We start from the raw sequence: 23419 nt of genomic DNA on the forward strand, positions 1-23419 counted from the left end.
GGGAATAACAAGTGTGTGTGCACAATAACTCAATTCACCCTTGCACGCCTTTTAAACAACGCAATATTTTCAAAACTTTGGCAAAGGGTCTAGTCTACAAAACTTTGAGCACTCTGCTCTTAACAGATTTTCTGTTCCCAAAACTACAATGTATTAAAAGCTGAAGTTAGCAGAACGGAGTCCAAGTTTCATCTGGCGCCATCTTCTCCCACTTCCCATCACTGGACTTCCTCTTATTACCATATTTGGTGGTGAGTGGAAGTTCTAAAACGGATGCTTCAGATTTGTACATCCTGTGAGACATCTGGCTCCTTCTGTCTGTGCCGAAAGTGCTCGAGGGACGATGCTACAGTGCATTCAGACCCCTTGACTTTTTTCACATTTTGTTACGTTACAGCTTTATTTTAAAATGTATTACATTTAAAAAGCATTCTCATCAATCTACACACAATACCCTATAATGACAAAGCAAAGCAAAAATAAATAAAATGACCTTATTTAAATAAGTATTCAGACCCTTCGCTATGAGATTCGAAATTGAGCTCAGATGCATCCTGTTTCCATTGATCATCCTTGAGATGTTTCTACAACTTGGAGTCCACCTGTGGTAAATGAAATTCATTAGACATGATTTGGAATGGCACACACCTGTCTATATAAGGTCCCACAGTTGACAGTGCATGTTAGAGCAAAAACCAAGCCATGAGGTCGAAGGAATTGTCCGTAGAAATCTGAGACAGGATTGTTTCGAGGCACAGATCTGGGGAAGGGTACCAAATGTCATGTCTGTAGCATTGAAGGTCCCCAAGAACACAGTGGCCTCCATCATACTTCAATGGAAGAAGTTCGCCACCACCAAGACTCTTCCTAGAGCTGGCCGCCCGGCCAAACTGAGCAATCGGGGGAGAAGGGCCTTGGTCAAGGAGGTGACCAAGAACGCGATGGTCACTCTGCTCCAGAGTTCCTCTGTGGAGATGGGAGAATCTTCCAGAAGGACAACCATCTCTGCAGCACTCCACCAATCAGGCCTTTATGGTAGTGGCCAGACGGAAGCCACATCTCAGTAAAAAGCACATAAGACCACTTGGAGTCTGCTAAAAGGCACTTAAAGGACTCTCAGACCATGATAAACAAGATTCTCTGGTCTGATAAAACCAAGATTGAACTATTTGGCCTAAATTCCAGGTGTCACATCTGGAAGAAACCTGGCACCATCCTTACAGTGAAGCATCATGCTTTGGGGATGTTTTTCAATGGCAGGTACTGGGAGACTAGTCAGGATCGAGGGAAAGATGAACGAAGCAAAGTACAGAGATCCTCAATGAAAACCTGCTCCAGAGCGCTCAGGACCTCAGACTGGGGAGAAGGTTCACCTTTCAGCAGAACAATGACCCTAAGCACACATCTAAGACAACACAGAAGTGGCTTCGGGACAAGTCTCTGAATGTCCTTGTGGCCCAGCCAGAGCCTGGACTTGAACCCAATCGAACATCTATGGAGACCTGAAAACAGCTGTCCAGTGACACTCCCCATCCAACCTGACAAGAGCTTGAGAGGATCTGCAGAGAAGAATGGGAGAAACTCCCCAAATACAGGTGTGGAAAGCTTGTAGCATCATACCCAGGAAGACTCCAGGTTGTAATCTCTGCCAAAGGTGCTTCAACAAAGTACTGAGTCAAGGGTCTGAATACTTATGTAAAAGTAAGATTCCATTTTTGTTTATAGAAGTGCAAAAATTATGGGGTATTGGGTGTAGATTTTTATTGTTGTATTAATTTTAAAGGCTGTAACATAACAAAATGTGAAAAAAAGTCAAGGGGTCTGAATATTTCCGAATGTACCATGGATAGACTACTACACAACCTATGACTGAAGAGGAAAAACAAAAAAAACATGCAATACACCAAAAGGTCTCTAGGTGAGAAACAAACCAAGTCAACAGAAAAACCACACGGCTATTATCAAAATAGATTTTTTATTCTAGACGTTTCAAAGATCTGATTGATATTACAACAGTCAGATGCGTAGGTTGCAGAGAGTCTCAGCATCTGTGTGAGTGAGAGAAGATAACATGGGTGAGGGCGAAGACAAAATGAAACAAACAAAAAAAACTATCTGCACACTGGTATTTAGCGACATGGTCCAGGGTGTTGTGGATAAATCACATTGAGATTTATTGTTCTTGTTCATTTTTGCTACAAATAAATCAGAATTATAAAAGTTTTTCAAAGAGTACAAAACCTTCAAGAGCTTTTTAGGCATAGCAAAGATAGAATTAGTACTTTAGGTAGGAACAAGAAATAGCAAACACTTGAATGCATTGTAAAAAGATTATTTTTTAAAAACAAACATTATAAAATACCATTCCACTGTCAAGACTTCCTAATAGTCTTCATGGAACGATCCACTCACTGTTGGTTATATTAAAGCAAACTTCAAAATACTCTTAGCTAGCTTCTGTACAAAATGCGTTTGTAAAACAAGTGACATTCTTTGAGCAAAGGAGGCTTTTGGAGAAGATTTATTTTGTTGAAAATAAAACATTGGTGTTTTAAAGCCACTGGATGTTAGCTAGGGCCACGAGATGGTATGTTGGAATGCCATGAAGTTGGCTTGGATCCAATGTGTACCCAACAAGTCAACAGTTTAGAAACTACTATGGTCCCTCGCTTTTTCACAGAACGACTACACGCGTTCAGCTACGGGAGAGAAACTTAACTAACAGCATTATCCTGCGTCTGGATGTACCAACCAGGGTTGGTGGTCAACGCCATTTAAAGTGCTCAAATTCCAATTCAATAACGGAAAAAAAGTTGCCATTTATTTTCCATTAAGATTTTATTCATATTCTAATTAGAAGTTGACTTCCAGAATGGAATTGACCCCAAAACCTTTTTGCTTGAACACATCTCCTGTTTTGCATTATTCTTAAGTGCAGAAAATAACTTAAAACAAACCCATTCTTAGGGCTGCTCTTTTATAGCTATGACCGTTTAATGGTATTTTATAAAGACCCATTTCTCATGGTGAAAGACCCACATGATGCATAAGAATAACACATTTCCAAGCATTTCGGAGCATTTTTCAAAACCAACCTTGCATACAAGTGGCATACAAAAAGAATCCCCTGTGATGTCACATATAATATATATATATATATATATATATATATATATATATATATTATATGTAGTTAGAATGTTACGTCAAGTCATATGTTCCAAAGTCTGCTTCTCATCTCCCTGCCTAGAAAATATCACCTTCTGAACACCACAAAAAAAGCCCCATCTATCCATGCATAGGCCTTGACACAGCCTGTCTCCGAGTGTTGGTGCTGGGTAGAAAATCAATCATCCACAATGACTTAAGAGCAGACACAGCAGTGCGTCCTCAAACAGAACACTTGAAACAATGGTTCACTCCAAAATCAAAGTTGGTCAGAAGTTACGACTCAAAAGTAGTCTTGGAACATTGACAAAATCTAATGTTTGACCAATTTCGGGTATGAAAACTCCCGGCTAACTTTGACATGGGCGTTTGTATGGGGGTTGTCCTGTGTCCTATTCATTCATGAGCTACCCAAAGCACTGCCATTCCTATGTTCTGGCTAAAAGAGCCGCGGAGGCACAGATGGACGATCAGCCTTTCCTTCTACATAACACTGAAACCTAAAGTAACATGTCCTTCGAATATGAAAGGATGGGGTTATGTAGTAGCTAACGGTGATGATCTTTAGTCCAGAGATCTAACAGTTTTCACACCTGAAACCATTTCTCAAGGTAAACAAGCAAAATGAGACATATTGCTTTCCTCCCCACTAACTGCTCTCTGACAAATATAAAAAAAAACGACAATTTTGGGCAAACTGAAAAACAAGCATCAAAATTACAATTGAAAACAAATTAACCCATTTCAACTTATGAAATATAGATTTGTTCAATGTTTTCTTGAGCCATAAACAAAAGTACAGTGCCAAAGTGAATGGATTTCTCCCAATAAACAGTTTCAAACCCAAATTGTAAAAGAAACAAAAATCCTACTGACCTCTCCACTCTTTCCCCGACATGTAACACAAACCTACGGCAAAAGGACGACAAAACATGCTGACATGTACAATATGCACACACCAACAACGTGAGGGGAAAAAAAGCCATTTCTGGTATAAAGGATAAAAAGAAAGAAACTAAACAAAATAGCAGATGTTTTGGTATGTATGCAATGGGTCCCCTTTGGGATTTTATAATTCTCTGAACGTAAAAGTAATTTGTCTCTCCTGTGGGTCTGAGTCTGACTTGGGGGGGGGGGGGGGGGGGGGGAGAGACACCCTTCACTGGAGGTGTAGTTTAAGTGTTTATGTGGGTGTTGAGCGCTCCGTCGGTGGTGGTTGTGATGGCAGGCCATGGCTTCTGTTGGGACTACAGCAGTGTAGACGACAGGCAGGGACAGTCATTTTGGCTATGTACACATTCGTAGTCGGTCCATGGCTCCCCAAACGAGCGTCATTTCCTCAGGTCTAATACACAAACCTGGAACAGAGAGAGAGAGCAGGAAAGATAGACGTTAAAGGTCATATGTAATGAGCTGGGCCATATATTTTTTTTCTGACCACGTGACCAGACCTGGAAAACCCCTGGCCTTAAAAGGATCTTTATCTACTTTCCCAGTCAGATAAAAAAAAATGTATGTCTCTGCCTGCAGTTTGAAGTTAAGAGGTAGATGACTGAAAGTCTATGGGTATCTGCTAGCTGGTACCATAGACTTCCAGTCATTATGCTAATGCTAGTTAACATTATCTGGCTAGTTGGCAATGGCTCGCGAATCTACCTCTTAACTTCCTTCATACTTGACACAAACATAAAAATGGTATCCACAAGTTCATCTGACTCTGGGGAAGTAGATAAATGGCCCCATTACCAAAATCCTGACGTATCCCTTTAACATAGAAACCAACTATGCCTTTAACAATGAGACAAACTCACATCCATTACTAGTCTAAGTGGTGCAGTATACACTGCAGAAAGTCACTTCATTTTCATTCATTATTCAATCTGCGGAACCTCTAAGGTTCTGACACCGCCTGGTATCGGTAACAGAGAGAACAGTCTATGACCATTTTTAAGCCTTGCTCTGACACCACCTGGCATAGAGGTCATAGTTGGCAGAGAGCTCGGCTCCAGTGATGTACTTAGGCCATACGCACTACCCGCTGTAGCACCTTGCGTTCAGATGCCAAGCAGTTGCCATACCAAGCGGTGATGCAGCCAGTCAAGATGCTCTCAATGATGCAGCCGTATAACTTTGAGAATCTGAGAGCCCATGCCAAATCTTTTCAGCCTCCTGACGGGGAAAAGGGATTGTCGTGCCTTCTTCACAACTGTTGGTGTGCGTGGACGCTAATTCCTTAGTGATGTGGACACCAAGGAACTTGAAGCTCTCGATCCGTTCCACTACAGCTCCGTTGATGTAGATGTGTCGTCAGCAAACTTAATGGTGTTGGAGTCGTGGGTGAACAGGGAGTACAGGAAGGGACTAAGCACACACTCCTAAGGGGCCCCCGTATTGAGGGTCTGCGTGGCGGACGCGTTATTGCCTACCCCCACTGTGGTCCCTCAGAAAGTCCATGATCCAGTTGCAGAAGGATGTGTTCAGTCCCAGGTTCCTGAGCTTAGTGATGAGCTTGGAGGGCACTATGGTGTGGAACTACTAGGACAATCTCTTACAGATGACCTGTAGATGCTCAAGACCATCGACAAACTAGCCATTTGATTCATTACTCATCAGCTGTAACTGTTGACAAGTAAATCATTCTGTTTATTGCTCTTTTTGACCCCAGATGAATATAACAGACGCTGGATACTGGACAGGTAGCTAACAGATCATTAGCACAGTACTACAATCTATATATATATAGTGTCACTACTTGGTGCTCGTGAACAGTGGGTGTAAATGAAGCCAGGCTCCTCCTGACACCAGGGAAATAATTCCTGGCTGTGTCCATTAAGAGACAGCTGGTGAGACTTACCGATCCGTCTGACGCACTGGCTCCCACCTTGTCGCCCGTGGCATTCCAGCACACCTCGAAGATACCCCCCGTTCCCCTATAGCTGTGGACTAAAGCCCCCGTCTGGACAGAGGGACAGACAGAGGGACAGGGGTGTAATCAGCCAAACAATGACCAGGAGAAATGGATTTGGGGGCAACTCAATTTCAATCATGTTTACATTATTACACGTATCTCACTAAGGGCTGAGCTCCAGATTTACATGTAGAACTCAAATTTTCACAGAAATCACCCATTGAAATCAATGCATCATATACATCAGAGTCAGGCACCCAGATTCAGACCTAAATATTCAAACCCATTCGTCGACCACCAGACCAGCCCTACAAGAAACAGTCGGGCTTGAGATGTGAATGATGTACGAGTGACGTCAGCGACTGTGTGTGTGTCTGTCCGTCCCGTACCTGTGTGTTCCAGATGTGGACACACTTGTCGAAGGAGCCGCTGGCCAGGTGGCGCCCGTCGGGGCTGAAGGCCACACTGTAGACGGGCTCCTGGTGGCGGGTGAGCGTGTGGATGCACACGCCTCGCTCCACGTCCCACAGACGCACCGTCGAGTCAAACGACGCGCTGGGGAGAAGAAGAACAGTACTTTAGCATCCATCTTGGAAATTCATCTTCTGCTCCTAACGACCCAGACACCACCCATTTGGGAGGGAGCATGGTGCGGCGCCCCAGGAGCTGTTTAGGAGGGTAAAAGGCAGAGGAAGGACAGAAGATCTATTCACTTATATTTGATTACAGTGACTATCCTGGGCTCTTTATTTTTTCCTTCAGCTGGGGGGAAACAGATTGTCAGATAGAGATGAACACATGACTCCATACTACGTCACGTACAGATCCTAAATGTTTTTTTATGATACATAACCGCTTATGATAAAAACCCCAGAGGAATGCTGGGAGTTGGAGTGTTTCACCGTCTTCTATTACCTGGCCAGCATCAGGTTGGCATTGGGGTTGTTGGTCCCGGGCCCCGTGGGGCTCCACTTGATGGTGTAAATCTCCTTACTGTGGGCCTGCAGGTCATGGACACACGAGTCCTGCTTCATACTCCAGATCTGAGACAGACGGGAGACAGAGACATTATGTAGCACCATGGGACCGACTCAGGAAGGAGACAGAGACATTATGTAGCACCATGGGACCGACTCAGGAAGGAGACAGAGACATTATGTAGCACCATGGGACCGACTCAGGAAGGAGACAGAGACATTATGTAGCACCATGGGACCGACTCAGGAAGGAGACAGAGACATTATGTAGCACCATGGGACCGACTCAGGAAGGAGACAGAGACATTATGTAGCACCATGGGACCGACTCAGGAAGGAGACAGAGACATTATGTAGCACCATGGGACCGACTCAGGAAGGAGACAGAGACATTATGTAGCACCATGGGACCGACTCAGGAAGAAGAGGTTGTAGATCCGGCCTATAAACTATAAACTAGGACCAACGGTCCCCAATAACACTACTCTGTTCTTACTCCACTAAATACAAATTTGCCAGTACAGTAGCTAGAGGTCACTTTCATTCAGGAAGATGTCAGGAAGCTTGTTCTGAGCTGTGTGTGTGTGTGTGAGAGAGAGAGAGAGAGAGAGAGAGAGAGAGAGAGCTGTGTGTGTGTGTGTGTGTGTGTGTGTGTGTGTGTGTGTGTGTGTGTGTGAGAGAGAGAGAGAGAGAGCTGTGTGTGTGTGTGAGAGAGAGAGAGAGCTGTGTGTGTGTGTGAGAGAGAGAGAGCTGTGTGTGTGTGTGAGAGAGAGAGAGAGAGCTGTGTGTGTGTGTGTGAGAGAGAGAGAGAGCTGTGTGTGTGTGTGTGAGAGAGAGAGAGAGCTGTGTGTGTGTGTGTGAGAGAGAGAGAGCTGTGTGTGTGTGTGTGAGAGAGAGAGAGCTGTGTGTGTGTGTGAGAGAGAGAGAGCTGTGTGTGTGTGTGAGAGAGAGAGAGAGCTGTGTGTGTGTGTGAGAGAGAGAGAGAGCTGTGTGTGTGTGTGAGAGAGAGAGAGCTGTGTGTGTGTGTGAGAGAGAGAGAGAGAGAGAGCTGTGTGTGTGTAATGACCTTGAGTGTCATGTCGTCAGAGCAGGAGGCCAGCAGACTCCCCGTGGGATCCCACTTGATTGCGTTCACTTCATTCTATAGGAGGGAACGAGAAAGGGATGATGAGTGGCAATACAAGGAAACACATTGTGAACTTTATAATATAGCAGCACACAAAGAATGCATTAACTGTCTAAAGGCACTTCCTGTAGTGACGTGACAGAACAGGAAGAGGACGGGCAATTTGAAGACGAGGCCTTTAGACTATAGAGATGAATCAATGTCAGTCACAATGTCAACGTGACTGAGAGGAGACTGTTGAAACGCATCCAGGCCAGACAGCCAGTCCCTGGTCTTACCGTGTGTCCCTGGAAAGTCTTGACAGGCCGGTCCTGCCCCAGCTTACACACGTGTATGCACATGTCCGTGCTGCAGGAGGCAAACGTGTTGTTGCTCTGCCAGTCCACGTCCAGGGCCGGCGCAGAGTGGAAGGGAAACTGCTGCTTAGCCTCTCCTGTGTGAGCGTCCCAAATGATGGTGGTCTGAATGGGAGACGGATACACTGTCAGAGTCCTTTCATCATGCATGACCAATGACAGCACACCATGATGAATCAAATTCATTTAAAAGGATTTTAAACCAAACTGTCTATCACAAAACACATTATCTTACGTTATCCTACCTTGGCTACATTATCCTACCTTGGCTACGTTATCTTACCTTATCTACTCCTGCACTGAGGATGAAGTTTCCTTTCTTATTCCATTTAAGGGCAAATATAGGACCTTTATGCTGGCCCAAGGTACTGGCGAGGTTACCTGCAAAAACACATGTCACGGTGCTTGTTTAGCAGGAGAACAGGACTATGGGCCATCTATAATTCGGAGTTTAGAAATGTTGAGTTGTTGTCCTAGCCAAAAGGGATCCCCCTAAATGGACAGACATGTTGTCCAGAAATCACCTCAGTGGACAAAAGCTTATATTGTTTGCCTAAAACTATTAAAGCAAAAATGTTATGTAAACAATTGACAACGGCCGTAGTGCATCTTTAAATGGCTTACCGTCTTTAGTCCATATTCTGGCAAAGCCGTCGTACGAGCCTGTGGCTAGCAGCGTACCCTCACTCTGAAAAAGACAAATTCAGCAGTTATTTAGGATTTTTTTTTTAATACCAAAACTAAACCCTTTAAATAACCTGGAATTCTGGGTTGCCATATATTTGTTTGTTTCTGTTGCACTCCAGATTGGGACCAAACAAGGGACCGATCCTAATTTGAGATTTATGTGCATTACTAAAATCTTGGCAAAAAAATGATTTCCCGATGACACCAAACATTTACCAGAAAGTCAGTTTTGCCTGCTTGTCTTGAGTTGCGATTAAGCCCAAAGTAGTTAAATGCAAGTTGAGTATCCTTCATAGAGCAGGGAAATGACAGCCAGCTCTACTGTTACTCAGCCCTGTATTTTCCATGGGAGAGAGAAGCCGTCCCATATTTTCAGCTGGGAAGACAAACTAATCGGGGTCTCTCTCCAACTCACATTCCAGTCCAGTGAGGTGACGTCTTTGTTGCTGGGTACGTCCTGGCCTCCCTCCCGTATACAGTGTCTCAGCACCAGCTGCGTGGAGCTGCCCGTGTCGTTCTCACTCAGGTTCCAGATCCGCGCCGTCGAGTCCCCAGACCTGCACACACACTGTCATCTAACATCCAACTTCTTTGGCTATCCTAAAACCACAGTAATGTCTGACTACGTAGATTGTATTATATGGTGCGTAGGATTCAATTAGATGTGCGAGTACAAAACACACAAATAAACATTATTTCACTGAAGGTTACCACGAGCAACCTGTTGGAAACATCCTTGACTAAGTTCTGCCACATCAAAATGTAGGTCAACGCATTCTTCTCCAGACTAACAATGCTGTATGAAGGTGGATTTTACTTTATGAACAGAAATCATTTATCTTTAGGCTATGTCCCTGCTCTGTAAAGAGACAGAAGTAAGACAGACAGTGAGACAGAAGTAGGACAGACGGTGAGACAGAAGTAGGACAGACGGTGAGACAGAAGTAGGACAGACAGTGAGACAGAAGTAGGACAGAAGTAGGACAGACAGTGAGACAGAAGTAGGACAGACAGTGAGACAGAAGTAGGACAGACAGTGAGACAGAAGTAGGACAGACAGTGAGACAGAAGTAGGACAGACAGTGAGACAGAAGTAGGACAGACAGTGAGACAGAAGTAGGACAGACAGTGAGACAGAAGTAGGACAGACAGTGAGACAGAAGTAGGACAGACAGTGAGACAGAAGTAGGACAGACGGTGAGACAGAAGTAGGACAGACAGTGAGACAGAAGTAGGACAGACAGTGAGACAGAAGGATATAGGAGTTTGCTCTGTACCCAGAGGCGAGCAGGTCGTTGACAGGGTTCCAGGCACAGATGAACACCTCTGACTCGTGGCCCCTCAGCACCATGGCCTTGTTTTGGGGGATCTCCACATCCCGGTCCACCTCCATCATCTCTGCATGGTGGTCTGGGGACACACACACATACCAAAAAGTTAGATAATAGACTCATCTTGTATCAAACGTCTTATATCCATCTAGAGTTCTATCTCTATGCTAGACACACAGGCTGAGTCCTGAGCCAATTCCGCACTTGCACATTCCTCCATCATTTAAAATGCATAGGACTGATGTAAGCATTGGCTGATGGAGTTTCCACCCCGTTAAATCCATGACCGGAGGGAGATATTGCTAGCTTGTCGAATAGCAGCTAAACCTACGCTAGTGTTAGTATGGATGACAACAGTCTCCACCGTACATTGTGCTTTAAACTCAAGAGGTGTGAGGCCTATGTATTGTAAATCAGTTGTACTGTTATGGCATCATGATCATGAAAGGAAACATGGAAAATGTAACAAAAATAATAAAAGGTTATGCTCACTGGCTAAGCCATGGGCGCCGTTCTCCTCGCCGTTGGCAGCGGTGCCTCCCTCTCCGTTCTTGGCACCGCCAGGCTGGAGGCCCTGGGTGCCGCTAGTGCTGCCGACCTGCTGCTGCTGGGCCAGCTTTTCCCTGTAGGCCTGCTGCCGCGTCTGCACCACGTCGGGCATAACCGCGTCGATCAGGGACAGCGACTCGATGGGCCGCCCGTCAAAAAGAGTGCCATCCTGGGTGGCAACAAGACAGAAGTTTGGGTTCTTACACAGTTTCAGGTACTACTAATGATGGGTGGGGCTGGGAACTGCAGGGACCTCACGATATCATCACCATACTTAGCTGCTGATTTTAGAAGTATTGCGATTCCATATGTATTGCGATTCTATACAGTTGAAGTCGGAAGTTTACATACATCTTAACCAAATGCAATAAAACTCAGTTTCACAATTCCTGACATTTAATCCTAGTAAAAATGCCCTGTCTTAGGTCAGTTAGGATCACCACTTTATTTTAAGAATGTGAAATGTCAGAATAATAGTAGAGAGAATGATTTATTTCAGCTTTTATTTCTTTCATCACATTCCCAGTGGGTCAGAAGTTTACATAAAGTCAATTAGTATTTGGTAGCATTGCCTTTAAATTGTTTAACTTGGGTCAAACGTTGCAGGTAGCCTTCCACAAGCTTCCCACAATAAGTTGGGGGAATTTTGGCCCATTCCTCCTGACAGAGCTGGTGTAACTGAGTCAGGTTTGTAGGCCTCCTTGCTCGCACACACTTTTTCAGTTTTGCCCACAAATGTTCTATAGGATCGAGGTCAGGGCTTAGTGATGGCCACTCCAACACCTTGACTTTGTTGTCCTTAAGCCATTTTACTACAACTTTGGAAGTATGCTTGGGGTCATTGTCCATTTGGAAGACCCATTTGCAACCAAGCTTTAACTTCCTGATTGATGTCTTGAGATGTTGCTTCAATATATCCACATCATTTTCCTGCCTCATGATGCCATCTATTTTGTGAAGTGCACCAGTCCCTCCTACAGCAAAGCACCCCCACAAACATAACAATGGTTATTACGGCCAAAAAGTTCTATTTTTGTTTCATCAGACCAGAGGACATTTCTCCAAAAAGTACGATCTTTGTTCCCATGTGCAGTTGCAAACTGCCTTTTTTTAATGGCGGTTTTGGAGCTGTGACTTCTTCCTTGCTGAGCGGCCTTTCAGGTTATGTCGATATAGGACTCATTTTACTGTGGATATAGATACTTTTGTACCTGTTTCCTCCAGCGTCTTCACAAGGTCCTTTGCTGTTGTTCTGGGATTGATTTGCACTTTTTGTACCAAAGTACGTTCATCTCTAGGAGACAGAACACGTCTCCTTCCTGAGCGGTATGACGGCTGCGTGGTCCCATGGTGTTTATACTTGCGTACTATTGTTTGTACAGATGAACGTGGTACCTTCAGGCATTTGGAAATTGCTCCCAAGGATGAACCAGACTTGTGGAGGTCTACAAAAAAAATTCTGAGGTCTTGGCTGATTTCTTTTGATTTTCCCATGATGTCAAGCAAAGAGGCACTGAGTTTGAATGTAGGCCTTGAAATACATCCACAGATACACCTCCAATTGACTCAAATGATGTCAATTAGCCTATCAGAAGCTTCTAAAGCCATGACATCTTTTTCTGCCATTTTCCAAGCTGTTTAAAGGCACAGTCAACTTAGTGTATGTAAACTTCTGACCCACTGGAATTGTGATTCAGTGAATTATAAATGAAATAATCTGTCTGTAAACAATTGTTGGAAAAATTACTTGTGTCATGCACAAAGTATATGTCCTAACCGACTTGCCAAAACTATAGTTTGTTAACAAGAAATTTGTGGAGTGGTTGAAAAACGAGTTTTAATGACTCCAACCTAAGTGTATGTAAACTTCTTATTTCAACTGTATGTATTGCGATTCTCGCGATTCTATATGCATTGTGATTCTCTATGTATTGCGATTCTCACGATTCTATATGCATTGTGACTCTATATGCATTGTGACTCTATATGCATTGTGACTCTATATGCATTGTGACTCTATATGCATTGTGATTCTATATGCATTGTGATTCTATATGCATTGTGATTCTATATGCATTGTGATTCTATATGCATTGTGACTATATGCATTGTGATTCTATATGCATTGTGACTCTATATGCATTGTGACTCTATATGCATTGTGACTCTATATGCATTGTGACTCTATATGCATTGTGACTCTATATGCATTGTGACTCTATATGCATTGTGACTCTATATGCATTGTGACTCTATATGCATTGTGACTCTATATGCATTGTGACTCTATATGCATTGTGACTCTATATGTATTGTGATTTTCACGATTCGACAGCGCGCTTTCACTGTGATTCGATGTTCCAAACATATTGCTCACTATGTCTGCTGCAGAGGGACAAGAGAGAACAGTAGAAAACGAGTTTTGATCAGTCAGGGAAACAAAGAAATTGCTGAAAACAGGTTGGCTCACTATTTAAAAACAAAATGGAGAACAAGCTATAGGATGAAAAACAGCAGTTTTGGCGCAGGTACAGATGACTAGCACTAGCTAACTACCTACAGTAGAAAAAATTATAACAATAAATACATTACAAATCCATACTTGGAGTCAAATATCGATAAGATAGTCCAAAAATAATATTGCGATTTGTAATAATTAATTCCCACCCCATCACTACAGGTGATTCAGGGCCAGATGGTTTTATAATCCCCTAATGGCTGAAGGGGAATTCCACTCAAAAGTTTAAATTTCCTTCTTTATGTTTCAATTGATATGTCTAACATGCGTCTTCACCCAGAAACTTTAGTCAAAATCTGTAGTAGAGCACTAAAAAAATTACAATCCAATGACATCAGCTATAGCAGAGCAATAGAGCGCATGATGTCATAGGATTGCTCTTCCCTAGGATTAGATGTAATGTAATCCTAGATTTGTGGTTGGGGCAACTTCAACCGTCTTACATTTAGGAAATTAAAGGCTACATAGAGAAGGTATTGAACACGGTGGCAGGTAGCCTAGTGGTTAGAGCGTTGGGCCAGTAACCGAAAGGTTGCTAGATCGAATCCCTGAGCTGACAAGGTAAAAATCTGTCATTCTGCCCCTGAACAAGGCAGTTAACCCACTGTTCCTAGGCCGTCGTTGTAAATAAGAATTTGTTCTTAACTGACTTGCCTAGTTAAATAAAGGTTAAATCAAATAAACAGTCAATATATAGGAAAGTTAGCGGTTAGCGTTGCGCACCGTCAGTAAATAAGCAAGTTAGCATTGAGGGTACTGACCTCGTTGATGCTGACCTCTGCCTCCACGTACTGCAGGCCCTTCTGGATGATGGAGATGAGGGCAGCAGGGGGCACCAGAGCTCCGTTGATATTGGACTGGCTGATGTGGCTCTCTATACCAAACGTGAAAGCCGAGTGGGAGAAGCCTGGCAGACAGGGAAAGGGATGGAGAGAGGGAAATTAGTGTTGTTACACCCCTGTCCTTCAAATCGCCACAACACTGCGTCATTAGGTTGTTATGGTTACATTCACCTTGAAGAGTTTATACCCAGCGGGCGAAACTTGTTGAAATGATGTCATAGTGACCTCATTTCAACCAGTGTCTGGTCATAGTGACATCCTTTCAACCAGTGTCTGGTCATAGTGACATCCTTTCAACCAGTGTCTAGTCATAGTGACATCCTTTCAACCAGTGTCTGGTCATAGTGACCTCATTTCAACCAGTGTCTGGTCATAGTGACCTCATTTCAACCAGTGTCTGGTCATAGTGACCTCCTTTCAACCCGTGTCTGGTCATAATGACATCATTTCAACCAGTGTCTAGTCATAGTGACACCCTTTCAACCAGTGTCTGGTCATAGTGACCTCCTTTCAACCAGTGTCTGGTCATAGTGACATCCTTTGAACCAGTGTCTGGTCATAGTGACCTCATTTCAACCAGTGTCTGGTCATAGTGACCTCATTTCAACCAGTGTCTGGTCATAGTGACCTCCTTTCAACCCGTGTCTGGTCATAGTGACATCATTTCAACCAGTGTCTAGTCATAGTGACACCCTTTCAACCCGTGTCTGGTCATAGTGACCTTTCAACCCGTGTCTGGTCATAGTGACATCCTTTCAACCAGTGTCTGGTCATAGTGACAATTTCAACCAGTGTCTAGTCATAGTGACATCATTTCAACCAGTGTCTAGTCATAGTGACATCATTTTAACCCGTGTCTGGTCATAGTGACATCATTTCAACCCGTGTCTGGTCATAGTGACATCATTTCAACCAGCTTCACCAGCTGTGTAACACTCAGTTAAGATTCCATTTGAGGAATATGGTGGTAGATATATTAAGCATTTTTCCTGCATTTCAGCTAGATAAATTATAGATCTGACAATGGATAAATGGCCCAAATTAGTTGAAATAGAAATGTTCAAAAAGGACGAGACACTACATTTCCGGAGCGGTCTACTGCACAAAGTACACGAGAAGATGTAGGTCTGTCTTACCCGACTCTTGCAGGTATCTGTACACCAGGAAGTTGACCTCATCACTGCTAATGCTCATTTTTAATCCTGGCGGTTAAACCATGGGGTCAGCGCAAGATAGGAGCCTAGCAAGAACAAGAGACAGACACAGTTACAACACCTAGCCTGACGAAATATGAATGCTGTATAGTCCTATTATACTCAGACACTTATTAACCGAGTGAACTGACATGTCAATGAACCCAGTGCCTTCGTCAGGGTTGAACATTTGAACACTTGCCCATGGATTACCAATACACTGATTAGTAACTAAGTATTTTAGTTGGAACTGGGCATGCTTTTGAACTTGGTAGTCTTGGCAAGTGGCAACATTGACTTTCAACACGTAGTGTAGATTGTAAATGCATAGTAGATCCTTGCAAACAGGGTGTAATTCAAAAATAAATAAATAAAAGACTAACTCCCAACGAATGATGACCTAAGGCCCTTTGATCCCTCACCTTGCCCGACCCACTTTTGATCCCTCACCTTGCCCGACCCACTTTTGATCCCTCACCTTGCCCGACCTACTTTTGATCCCTCACCTTGCCCGACCTACTTTTGATCCCTCACCTTGCCCGACCTACTTTCGATCCCTTACCTTGCCCGACCTACTTTCGATCCCTCACCTTGCCCGACCTACTTTTGATCCCTCACCTTGCCCGACCTACTTTGGGCAAACTTCATAACACTGTGGCTACAGCAATCATCATTTGGCAGTACAATCATGGAGTTTAATTCTTCTTTGGTGGGTTGTGGAGTGTCCCCATCCTGGCCCTTAGGCAAGGCACTAGTTTCCATTCATTAATCCCCACAACTGGAAATCATTACCGAGCCCTCCTTAAAGAGGGCAGGCTAATTTTTGTGGACAAAACCACTAGGGAAAGGAAATGGGGGGGGGGGGGGTTCAGGAATAACAGCCAGCATAGTTTGTATCCCTGCCGCGTATTTATTCAAGCAAAGCCACACACTGTTTAAACAGAACTGTGGAAATAAACAGGGACGTGGAGGGTGGCTGGATTGAAACTTCCAGCTCTCTGTCATGCCAGCACACTAAAGTCAACACTCAGACCAGAAATTAGATCCAATGCTAATCAAATCAAGAGCGCCTTGGGACTCTGGCGAATGACGATGCACTTCATGGCGCAGACAGAATCATGACAGTGTTGGGTGCGGAACCGCGTTGCAGAGACACCCATAGGTGTTCACATTGAGCATGAGTCAGGTTGCTGAGGTGGTGTCTACATACATACAATATATATATATATATACACATATATTAATCTAAAATAGCTTTTTTAAACAAACAATACACCGACAACAGGTTTGCATGTTATTTGCTGAGTACACTGCTTTTCTCTTGTCCCATACCAATTAGACAGGGTCTCTCTCCTCGCCTCCTTCTCAAAAGGCATTGGAGAAGAATGAGAAAGTGGCAGGTTTTCATTCTAACTCGTAGCTGCTTAGAAACACCCTCCTACTGGCCAGGATTAGTGATGTTAAGCCAGACCATAGCTCACATTGCAAAGTGGTGGGTGACCTGCTGATAGCCTAGCCTGCCTACCGTTGACTATAGCCTATGTACTCAAATGGCGAATCGGAGGCACGCTTTAATTACAATAATAAAAAAATAAGAGTAGCTTTTTAATCCTGGCCATCAAAACAGTTAGCACATGATTGCATTTAGAATTGTTATTAGTTATGCAATGACAGGGCTTATAAAAAACAAGTTTCACTCCAGTAGCAGCTTTTTCAGGAGCTGCTCTTATTCTGTCTGACAGGTGACAGGATATTCCTATCCTCAAACTAGGCTCTGTATGCTGTGCGTGTGATAAGATACATGATGACTAATGAAAATACACAACCGACAATTTAATTATACTAAATAATGCAAATTATACCTATAGACCAATAAGCATAACCAATCACATGTATTTTTGATGGCTAACCGGTTAACATCCCTAGATTGTATAAAAGCCTCTCGGTAGACTATAGTATACTGTAGCTTCTACTGTATTGCACTCCCTCTAGGGTTGTCACGATACCAGTATCACGAAACTCAGAAGTATCGTGGCAAGGAAACAAAACATGAAGCGGACAAAATTTGCGGAGGAAAACAGTCCTAATATTGGAAACAACCAGCCTTATGTTGTCACCCAGAATCACATGTTTCTTTTCCAAGCTATAGTACAATATTTTACATACAGTAGGACCAAAGAGTTGTCTGATTTGTGTTTTCCTGCCATGGAAAATCATGTATTGTAGTACCTAGTTTTGTGACAAACCTATGTTCTATGAATACGAGCCCCAAGGACAGCACTCTCTCCCTGAGCACGAGGCCCAAGGCTGTGAGTGTGAATGCATTAACACAGCACCGCACAGTTTGTACTGCACATTCCATCCATAAATCACAGCCGGGGCCTCGAGAGTGAATGAGCGGGAAATCATGTCAGCTACAGCTCGACAAGACAGATTACAACGGGTTGAGGCGTTTACTAATTGTGCCGATGAGTATTCCTATTCCCCCACATAAATATTTACAGCGTTCGAGGGACGGAAGGGGTTTCTTTTTCCAGTCCGTGCCGCTTTGAGGTCGTGCCACAAGTCTGTCGGGTCATGGAGGGTGAATATGACTCACTGGCGTGAGGTCTTTGTCTCTCTGTTTGACGTACACTGAAGTACAGGCCTCAACCCCAGAGTCCTGACATGTTGTCGGGGGCATGACTGTGCCTGCAGACTCCTCTCGTGCTCCTTCACTACAGTTCACAGGGCGGACGAGAAAACACTACGTTGATGTAAAATGACACGCTTATCCTATGGGGTATCCAAAATTAACTCTGCATCCTGGTAGTCCAGGTCTGAGCCAACGTATAGAGAAAGTCATCCTTACAATGCACTTTGCAAGCAAGTCAAAGTGTGAACCTGCGATAACCACTGTGCTTTCTAATATACTATATTGGACAAAAGCACGTGTATGTTGCTTGTAAGGGACCGATGTAGGCTATTACATACGATGATGTCAGCTCCAGACTACTCACCATGTGATCAAGTGTCTTTCAGAAGCTCATTGCTCCACCATCCATAGGAGGAACTCCGCAATCTAGGAACCAAGACAGGGACAATAACAATGACGCTGTTGTTCATGTTGACCCTCCTCGGAGCCAGTGCTTGAGTGAAACCTTGAGTATACTGTTTAAAAGTACATAGCATGGAAAGAGGATGACACTATCATATTTCATAGCAACATCAGACCTCATGATTATCCATGACAAACATACAAATCCCAGTGCATAGATATTACATGCCAATGTTGTATGGGAGTTGTGAGGGAAATGTAGCAGTGCCTATGTAGGCAGATGGAGGAAAGAGTTGTGAGTTGACTGGCCAAGAAGGTTGTGTCACTCACTATACTATCAAACCAGGTCAGCAGTGTTGAAGCCAAAAACAGCCAATGGACCTTTGTGCTACCAGTGCCCTGGTGGGAGAATGCAAGAAGCAGACTAGGGAGAATTATTACTACAGTACACAAGGACTGTGTTGTAGTAGTGTACCTTGAAAATGTGTGTTGAATTTTCAACATGTAGCCTACAACATGGTAGTTAAATTATTGTAAGGGCTATGATTTTGTTTCTACTTAAGCTTTGTTTTCTTGACACCTAGCTAGAAGGTTGAAGAAATTGATAGCATGTGTAAGAAATCATATGTTAGTGTTTGTGTGTAGACTATAGTGGGAGGCTGGTTCCACACTCTCCATCCCATTACAACACACACTCAACAAAAACACTTGGTTGTGTATTTGATGGACTTTTCCTCTGGTGCTACAAATCATTAATACCGCCATTTTTCTATCTCTTCTCTATTTGAAAATACAATGCTTGAATGAGATGGCTAGTCTAGCTGACTGAGACGTTCCCTACTACAGTAGTTAATGAACTCTTCCCTTTAACTGTACGCAAGTCACTAATCAGTTGGGAGTGAGTTTAAACAGTGGATATCTAGCTAACGTCATTTCCCGTGGTAGCCTATTAGAACACTTCTACTTGATATCGAAGATCGGACTAATCCCTACTCATTATTATCATGGTCTTAAAATGGGAGGTTGGGCCCTGGCAATTTCTATTTCTTTAACACCCAGTTAACAAAAGTCCCCCACTGCCGAAGCATGAGGACCTACTAGTAGTGGCAGAAGACTGCTAACATTAGCACACTGGTAGCTAACTAATTGGAGGTCAATTACTAGTTAACAATTTAGCACAATTTACTATCGGTAACTTAAATAGTTAACTGCGTCATTTACATTTCATCTAACGTATAACCTCAGCTATTATAACAGAAACTCATTCATCTAGCCAAACTATTACGGTCTGTCACCTAACGTTAGCTTAGCCTGGTGACATAACGCTAGCTAGCTATTTTAGCTTACATAGCTAACTGGCTAGCTAACCGGAGAGCACAAATCCCATCCCCCACACGGTTGTTAGCAAATGAGGCTAAGCTAACGAAAGTTAGCTAGCTAGCCTGAGTACCGCGACGTGTTTTTTTCGCTCGCCACACTCCCGTGCCCATGAGGCATTGCTAAACGACTTAGCGTTAGCTAGCTAGCTACACTAACGTAGTTGTCTCAAAAACCAAAGGCAATCCTTTTGAAAGGGGTGGCAATATTTTGCATTCACTCCTATGTTCCAACAACAAATACAAAACATACGATTCGGTCTTATATGAAATGTTCTGCTAAACACTAGCTGGCTAGCAAGTAAGCTAGGCTAGTTAGCTAGCTGCTCTTTCAAAATGTCCCCATAATCCAGTACCTACTTTGTCTGAAATCTTTTGATAGATGGTTTCCGCTGTAATCCTCGTGTTCAAGCTAAACCATGTTATCCATTTACAAATATTGCAAAATTGATATCTCAAGGAAATGTATGAACATTTTAAAGATAATAGCTAGAGATACAGAGCCAGGCGGTTCGAAACCAACGGCTTCAGACACAGCAACGTGACTTTCCCTACAAAAATGGGCAGTCCTGGCAGCCTGCTACAGTATTTCCAAACGTCACTCATTGTAGCGGAGTACACAAAGCATAGTTATCAGAGTTTACAGGAAACGTGTTTCCTACTGTTCAACCAGTGATGTAGTGCTATTTTCTTATGCGCAGGAGCGGTATTTTTTTTATTACGATCAATTCAATTTCAATTCAAAGGGTTTATTGACATGGGAAACATATCTTTACATTGCCAAAGCAAGTGAATTAGATAATAAACAAAAGTGAAATAAACAATCAAAATAAACAGTAAACATTACATTCACAAAAGTTCCAAAGGAATAGAGACATTTCAAATGTCATATTATGGCTATATACAGTGTTGTAACGATGTGCAAATAGTTAAAGTACAAAAGGGAAAATAAATAAACATAAATATAGGTTGTATTTACAATAGTGTTTGTTCTTCACTGGTTGCCATTTTCTTGTGGCAACATGTCACAAATCTTGCTGCTGTGATGGCACACTGTGGTATTTCACCCAGTAGATAGTTTATCAAATTTGGATTTGTTTTTCGAATTCTTTGTGGGTCTGTGTAATCTGAGGGAAATACAGTATGTGTCTCTAATATGGTCATACATTTGGCAGGAGGTTAGGAAGTGCAGCTCAGTTTCCACCTCATTTTGTGGGCAGGATGCACAAAGCCTGTCTTCTCTTGAGAGCCAGGTCTGCCTACGGCGGCATCTCTCAATAGCAAGGCTATGCAGGGGTGTAAAAAGTATCCAATTGTGATACTTGAGTAAAAGTATAGATACCTTAATAGAAAGTTACTCAAGTAAAAGTTAAAGTCACCCAGTAAAATACTAACTACTTGAGTAAAAGTATTTGGTTCTAAATATACTTAAGTATCAAAAGTAAATGTAATTGCTAAAATATACTTAAGTATCAAAGTAAAGTATAAATCATTTCAAATTCCTTATATTAAGCAAAGCAGATGGCACCATTTCTTGTTTTTCAATTTTCCGGATAGCCAGGGGCCCACTCCAACACTCAGACATATTTGTGTTTAGTGAGTCCGTCAGATCAGAGGCAGTAGGGATGACCAGGGAGGTTCTCTTGATAAGTGCATGAATTGGACCATTTTCCTGTCCCGCTAAGCATTCAAAATGTAACGAGTACTTCTGGGTGTCAGGAAAATAAATAGTAGATTACAGATACCCCAAAAAACGACTAAACTAGTTCTTTAAAGTATTTTTACTTAAGTACTTTACACCACTGAGGCTATGTTCACTGAGTCTGTATATAGTCAAAGCTTTCCTTAATTTTGGGTAGGTCACAGTGGTCAGGTATTCTGCCACTGTGTACTCTCTGTTTAGGGCCAAATAGCATTCTAGTTTGCTCAATTTTTTTTGTTAATTCTTTCCAATGTGTCAAGTAATTATCTTTTTGTTTTCTCATGATTTGGTTGGGTCTAATTGTGTTTCTGTCCTGGGGCTCTGTGGAGTCTGTTTGTTTTTGTGAACAGAGGCCCAGGACCAGCTTTTCTTAGGGGATTCTTCTCCAGGTTAATCTCTCTGTATGTGATGGCTTTGGTATGGAAGATCTGGGAATCGCTTCCTTTTAGGTGGTTGTAGAATTTAACTGCTCTTTTCTGGATTTTGATAATTAGCAGGTATCGGCTTAATTCTGCTCTGCATGCATTATTTGGTGTTTTACGTTCTACACAGAGGATATTCTTTTGGTCTAAGGCACTGTATCTCAGTGCTAGAGGTATCACTACAGACCCTGGTTCGATTCCAGGCTGTATCACAACCGGCTGTGATTGGGAGTCCCATAGGGCGGCGCACAATTGGCCCAGCGTTGTCTGGGTTAGGGTTTGGCCGGGGTAGGCCGTCATTGGAAATAAGAATTTGTTCTTAACTGACTTGCCTGGTTAAATAAATAAAAAAGTGTTGGTGTTTGTCCCATTTTGTGAATTCTTGGTTGGTAAGCGGACCCAAGAACTCACAACCATAAAGGGCAATGGGTTCTATAACTGATTCAAGTATTTTTTGGCAGATCCTAATTGGTATGTTGAATTTTATGTTCCTTTTGATGGCGTAGAAGGCCCTTCTTGTCTTGTCTCTCAGATCGTTCACAGCTTTGTGGAAGTGTGTGCTCTAGGGTAACGGTGTCTAAATAGAATTTGTATTTGTGGTCCTGGCAACTGGACCTTTTTTGGAACACCAATATTTTTTGTCTTACTGAGATTAACTGTAAGGGCCCAGGTCTGACAGAATCTGTGCAGAATATCTAGGTGCTGCTGTAGGCCCTCGTTGTTTGGGGACAGAAGCACCAGATCATTTGCAAACAATATACATTTGACTTTAGATTCTAGCAGGGTGAGGCCGGGTGCTGCAGACTGTTCTAGTGCCCTCGCCAATTCATTGAGATATATGTTGAAGAGGGTGGGGCTCAAGCTGCATCCCTGTCTCACCCACGGCACTGCACACTTGTTGTTGTTTGTGTACATGGATTTTATAATGTCCTATGTTTTTCCCCTAAACACCGCTTTCCATCAATTTGTATAGCAGCCCCTCATGTCAAATTGAGTCAAAAGCTTTTTTGAAATCAATAAAGCATGAGAAGACTTTCCCTTTCCTTTGTTTAATTTGTTTGTCAGTTAGGGTGTGCAGAGTGAATACGTGGTCTGTTGTACGGTAAATTGGTAAAAAGCCAATTTGACATTTGCTCAGTACATTGTTTTCACTGAGGAAATGTACAAGTCTGCTGTTAATGCAGAGGATTTTCCCATGTTTGCTGTTGACACATATCACACAGCAGT

At 43.0% G+C, this 23419-nt stretch overlaps 1 protein-coding gene across 1 annotated transcript; it reads right to left on the minus strand.

The window, feature by feature from the left end:
• Nucleotides 1–1958: 1958 nt before the first annotated feature.
• Nucleotides 1959–20614, minus strand: LOC120020585 (F-box-like/WD repeat-containing protein TBL1XR1). The gene is made up of 15 exons (XM_038964288.1): nt 20429–20614; nt 18655–18716; nt 15599–15702; nt 14382–14527; nt 11046–11271; nt 10500–10632; nt 9638–9779; nt 9160–9223; nt 8819–8916; nt 8458–8640; nt 8120–8194; nt 6992–7119; nt 6466–6631; nt 6023–6124; nt 1959–4526 (listed from the first exon to the last, which is right to left on the minus strand). Exons 3-15 carry the CDS (start codon nt 15654–15656, stop codon nt 4500–4502), a joined length of 1548 nt encoding a protein of 515 aa, XP_038820216.1. The 5' UTR covers nt 15657–15702; nt 18655–18716; nt 20429–20614; the 3' UTR covers nt 1959–4499.
• Between the last annotated feature and the right edge of the window lie 2805 nt (nt 20615–23419).

This window comes from Salvelinus namaycush, chromosome 25, assembly GCF_016432855.1.
Source record: "Salvelinus namaycush isolate Seneca chromosome 25, SaNama_1.0, whole genome shotgun sequence".
In the NCBI taxonomy this organism is placed as follows: Eukaryota; Metazoa; Chordata; class Actinopteri; order Salmoniformes; family Salmonidae; genus Salvelinus; species Salvelinus namaycush.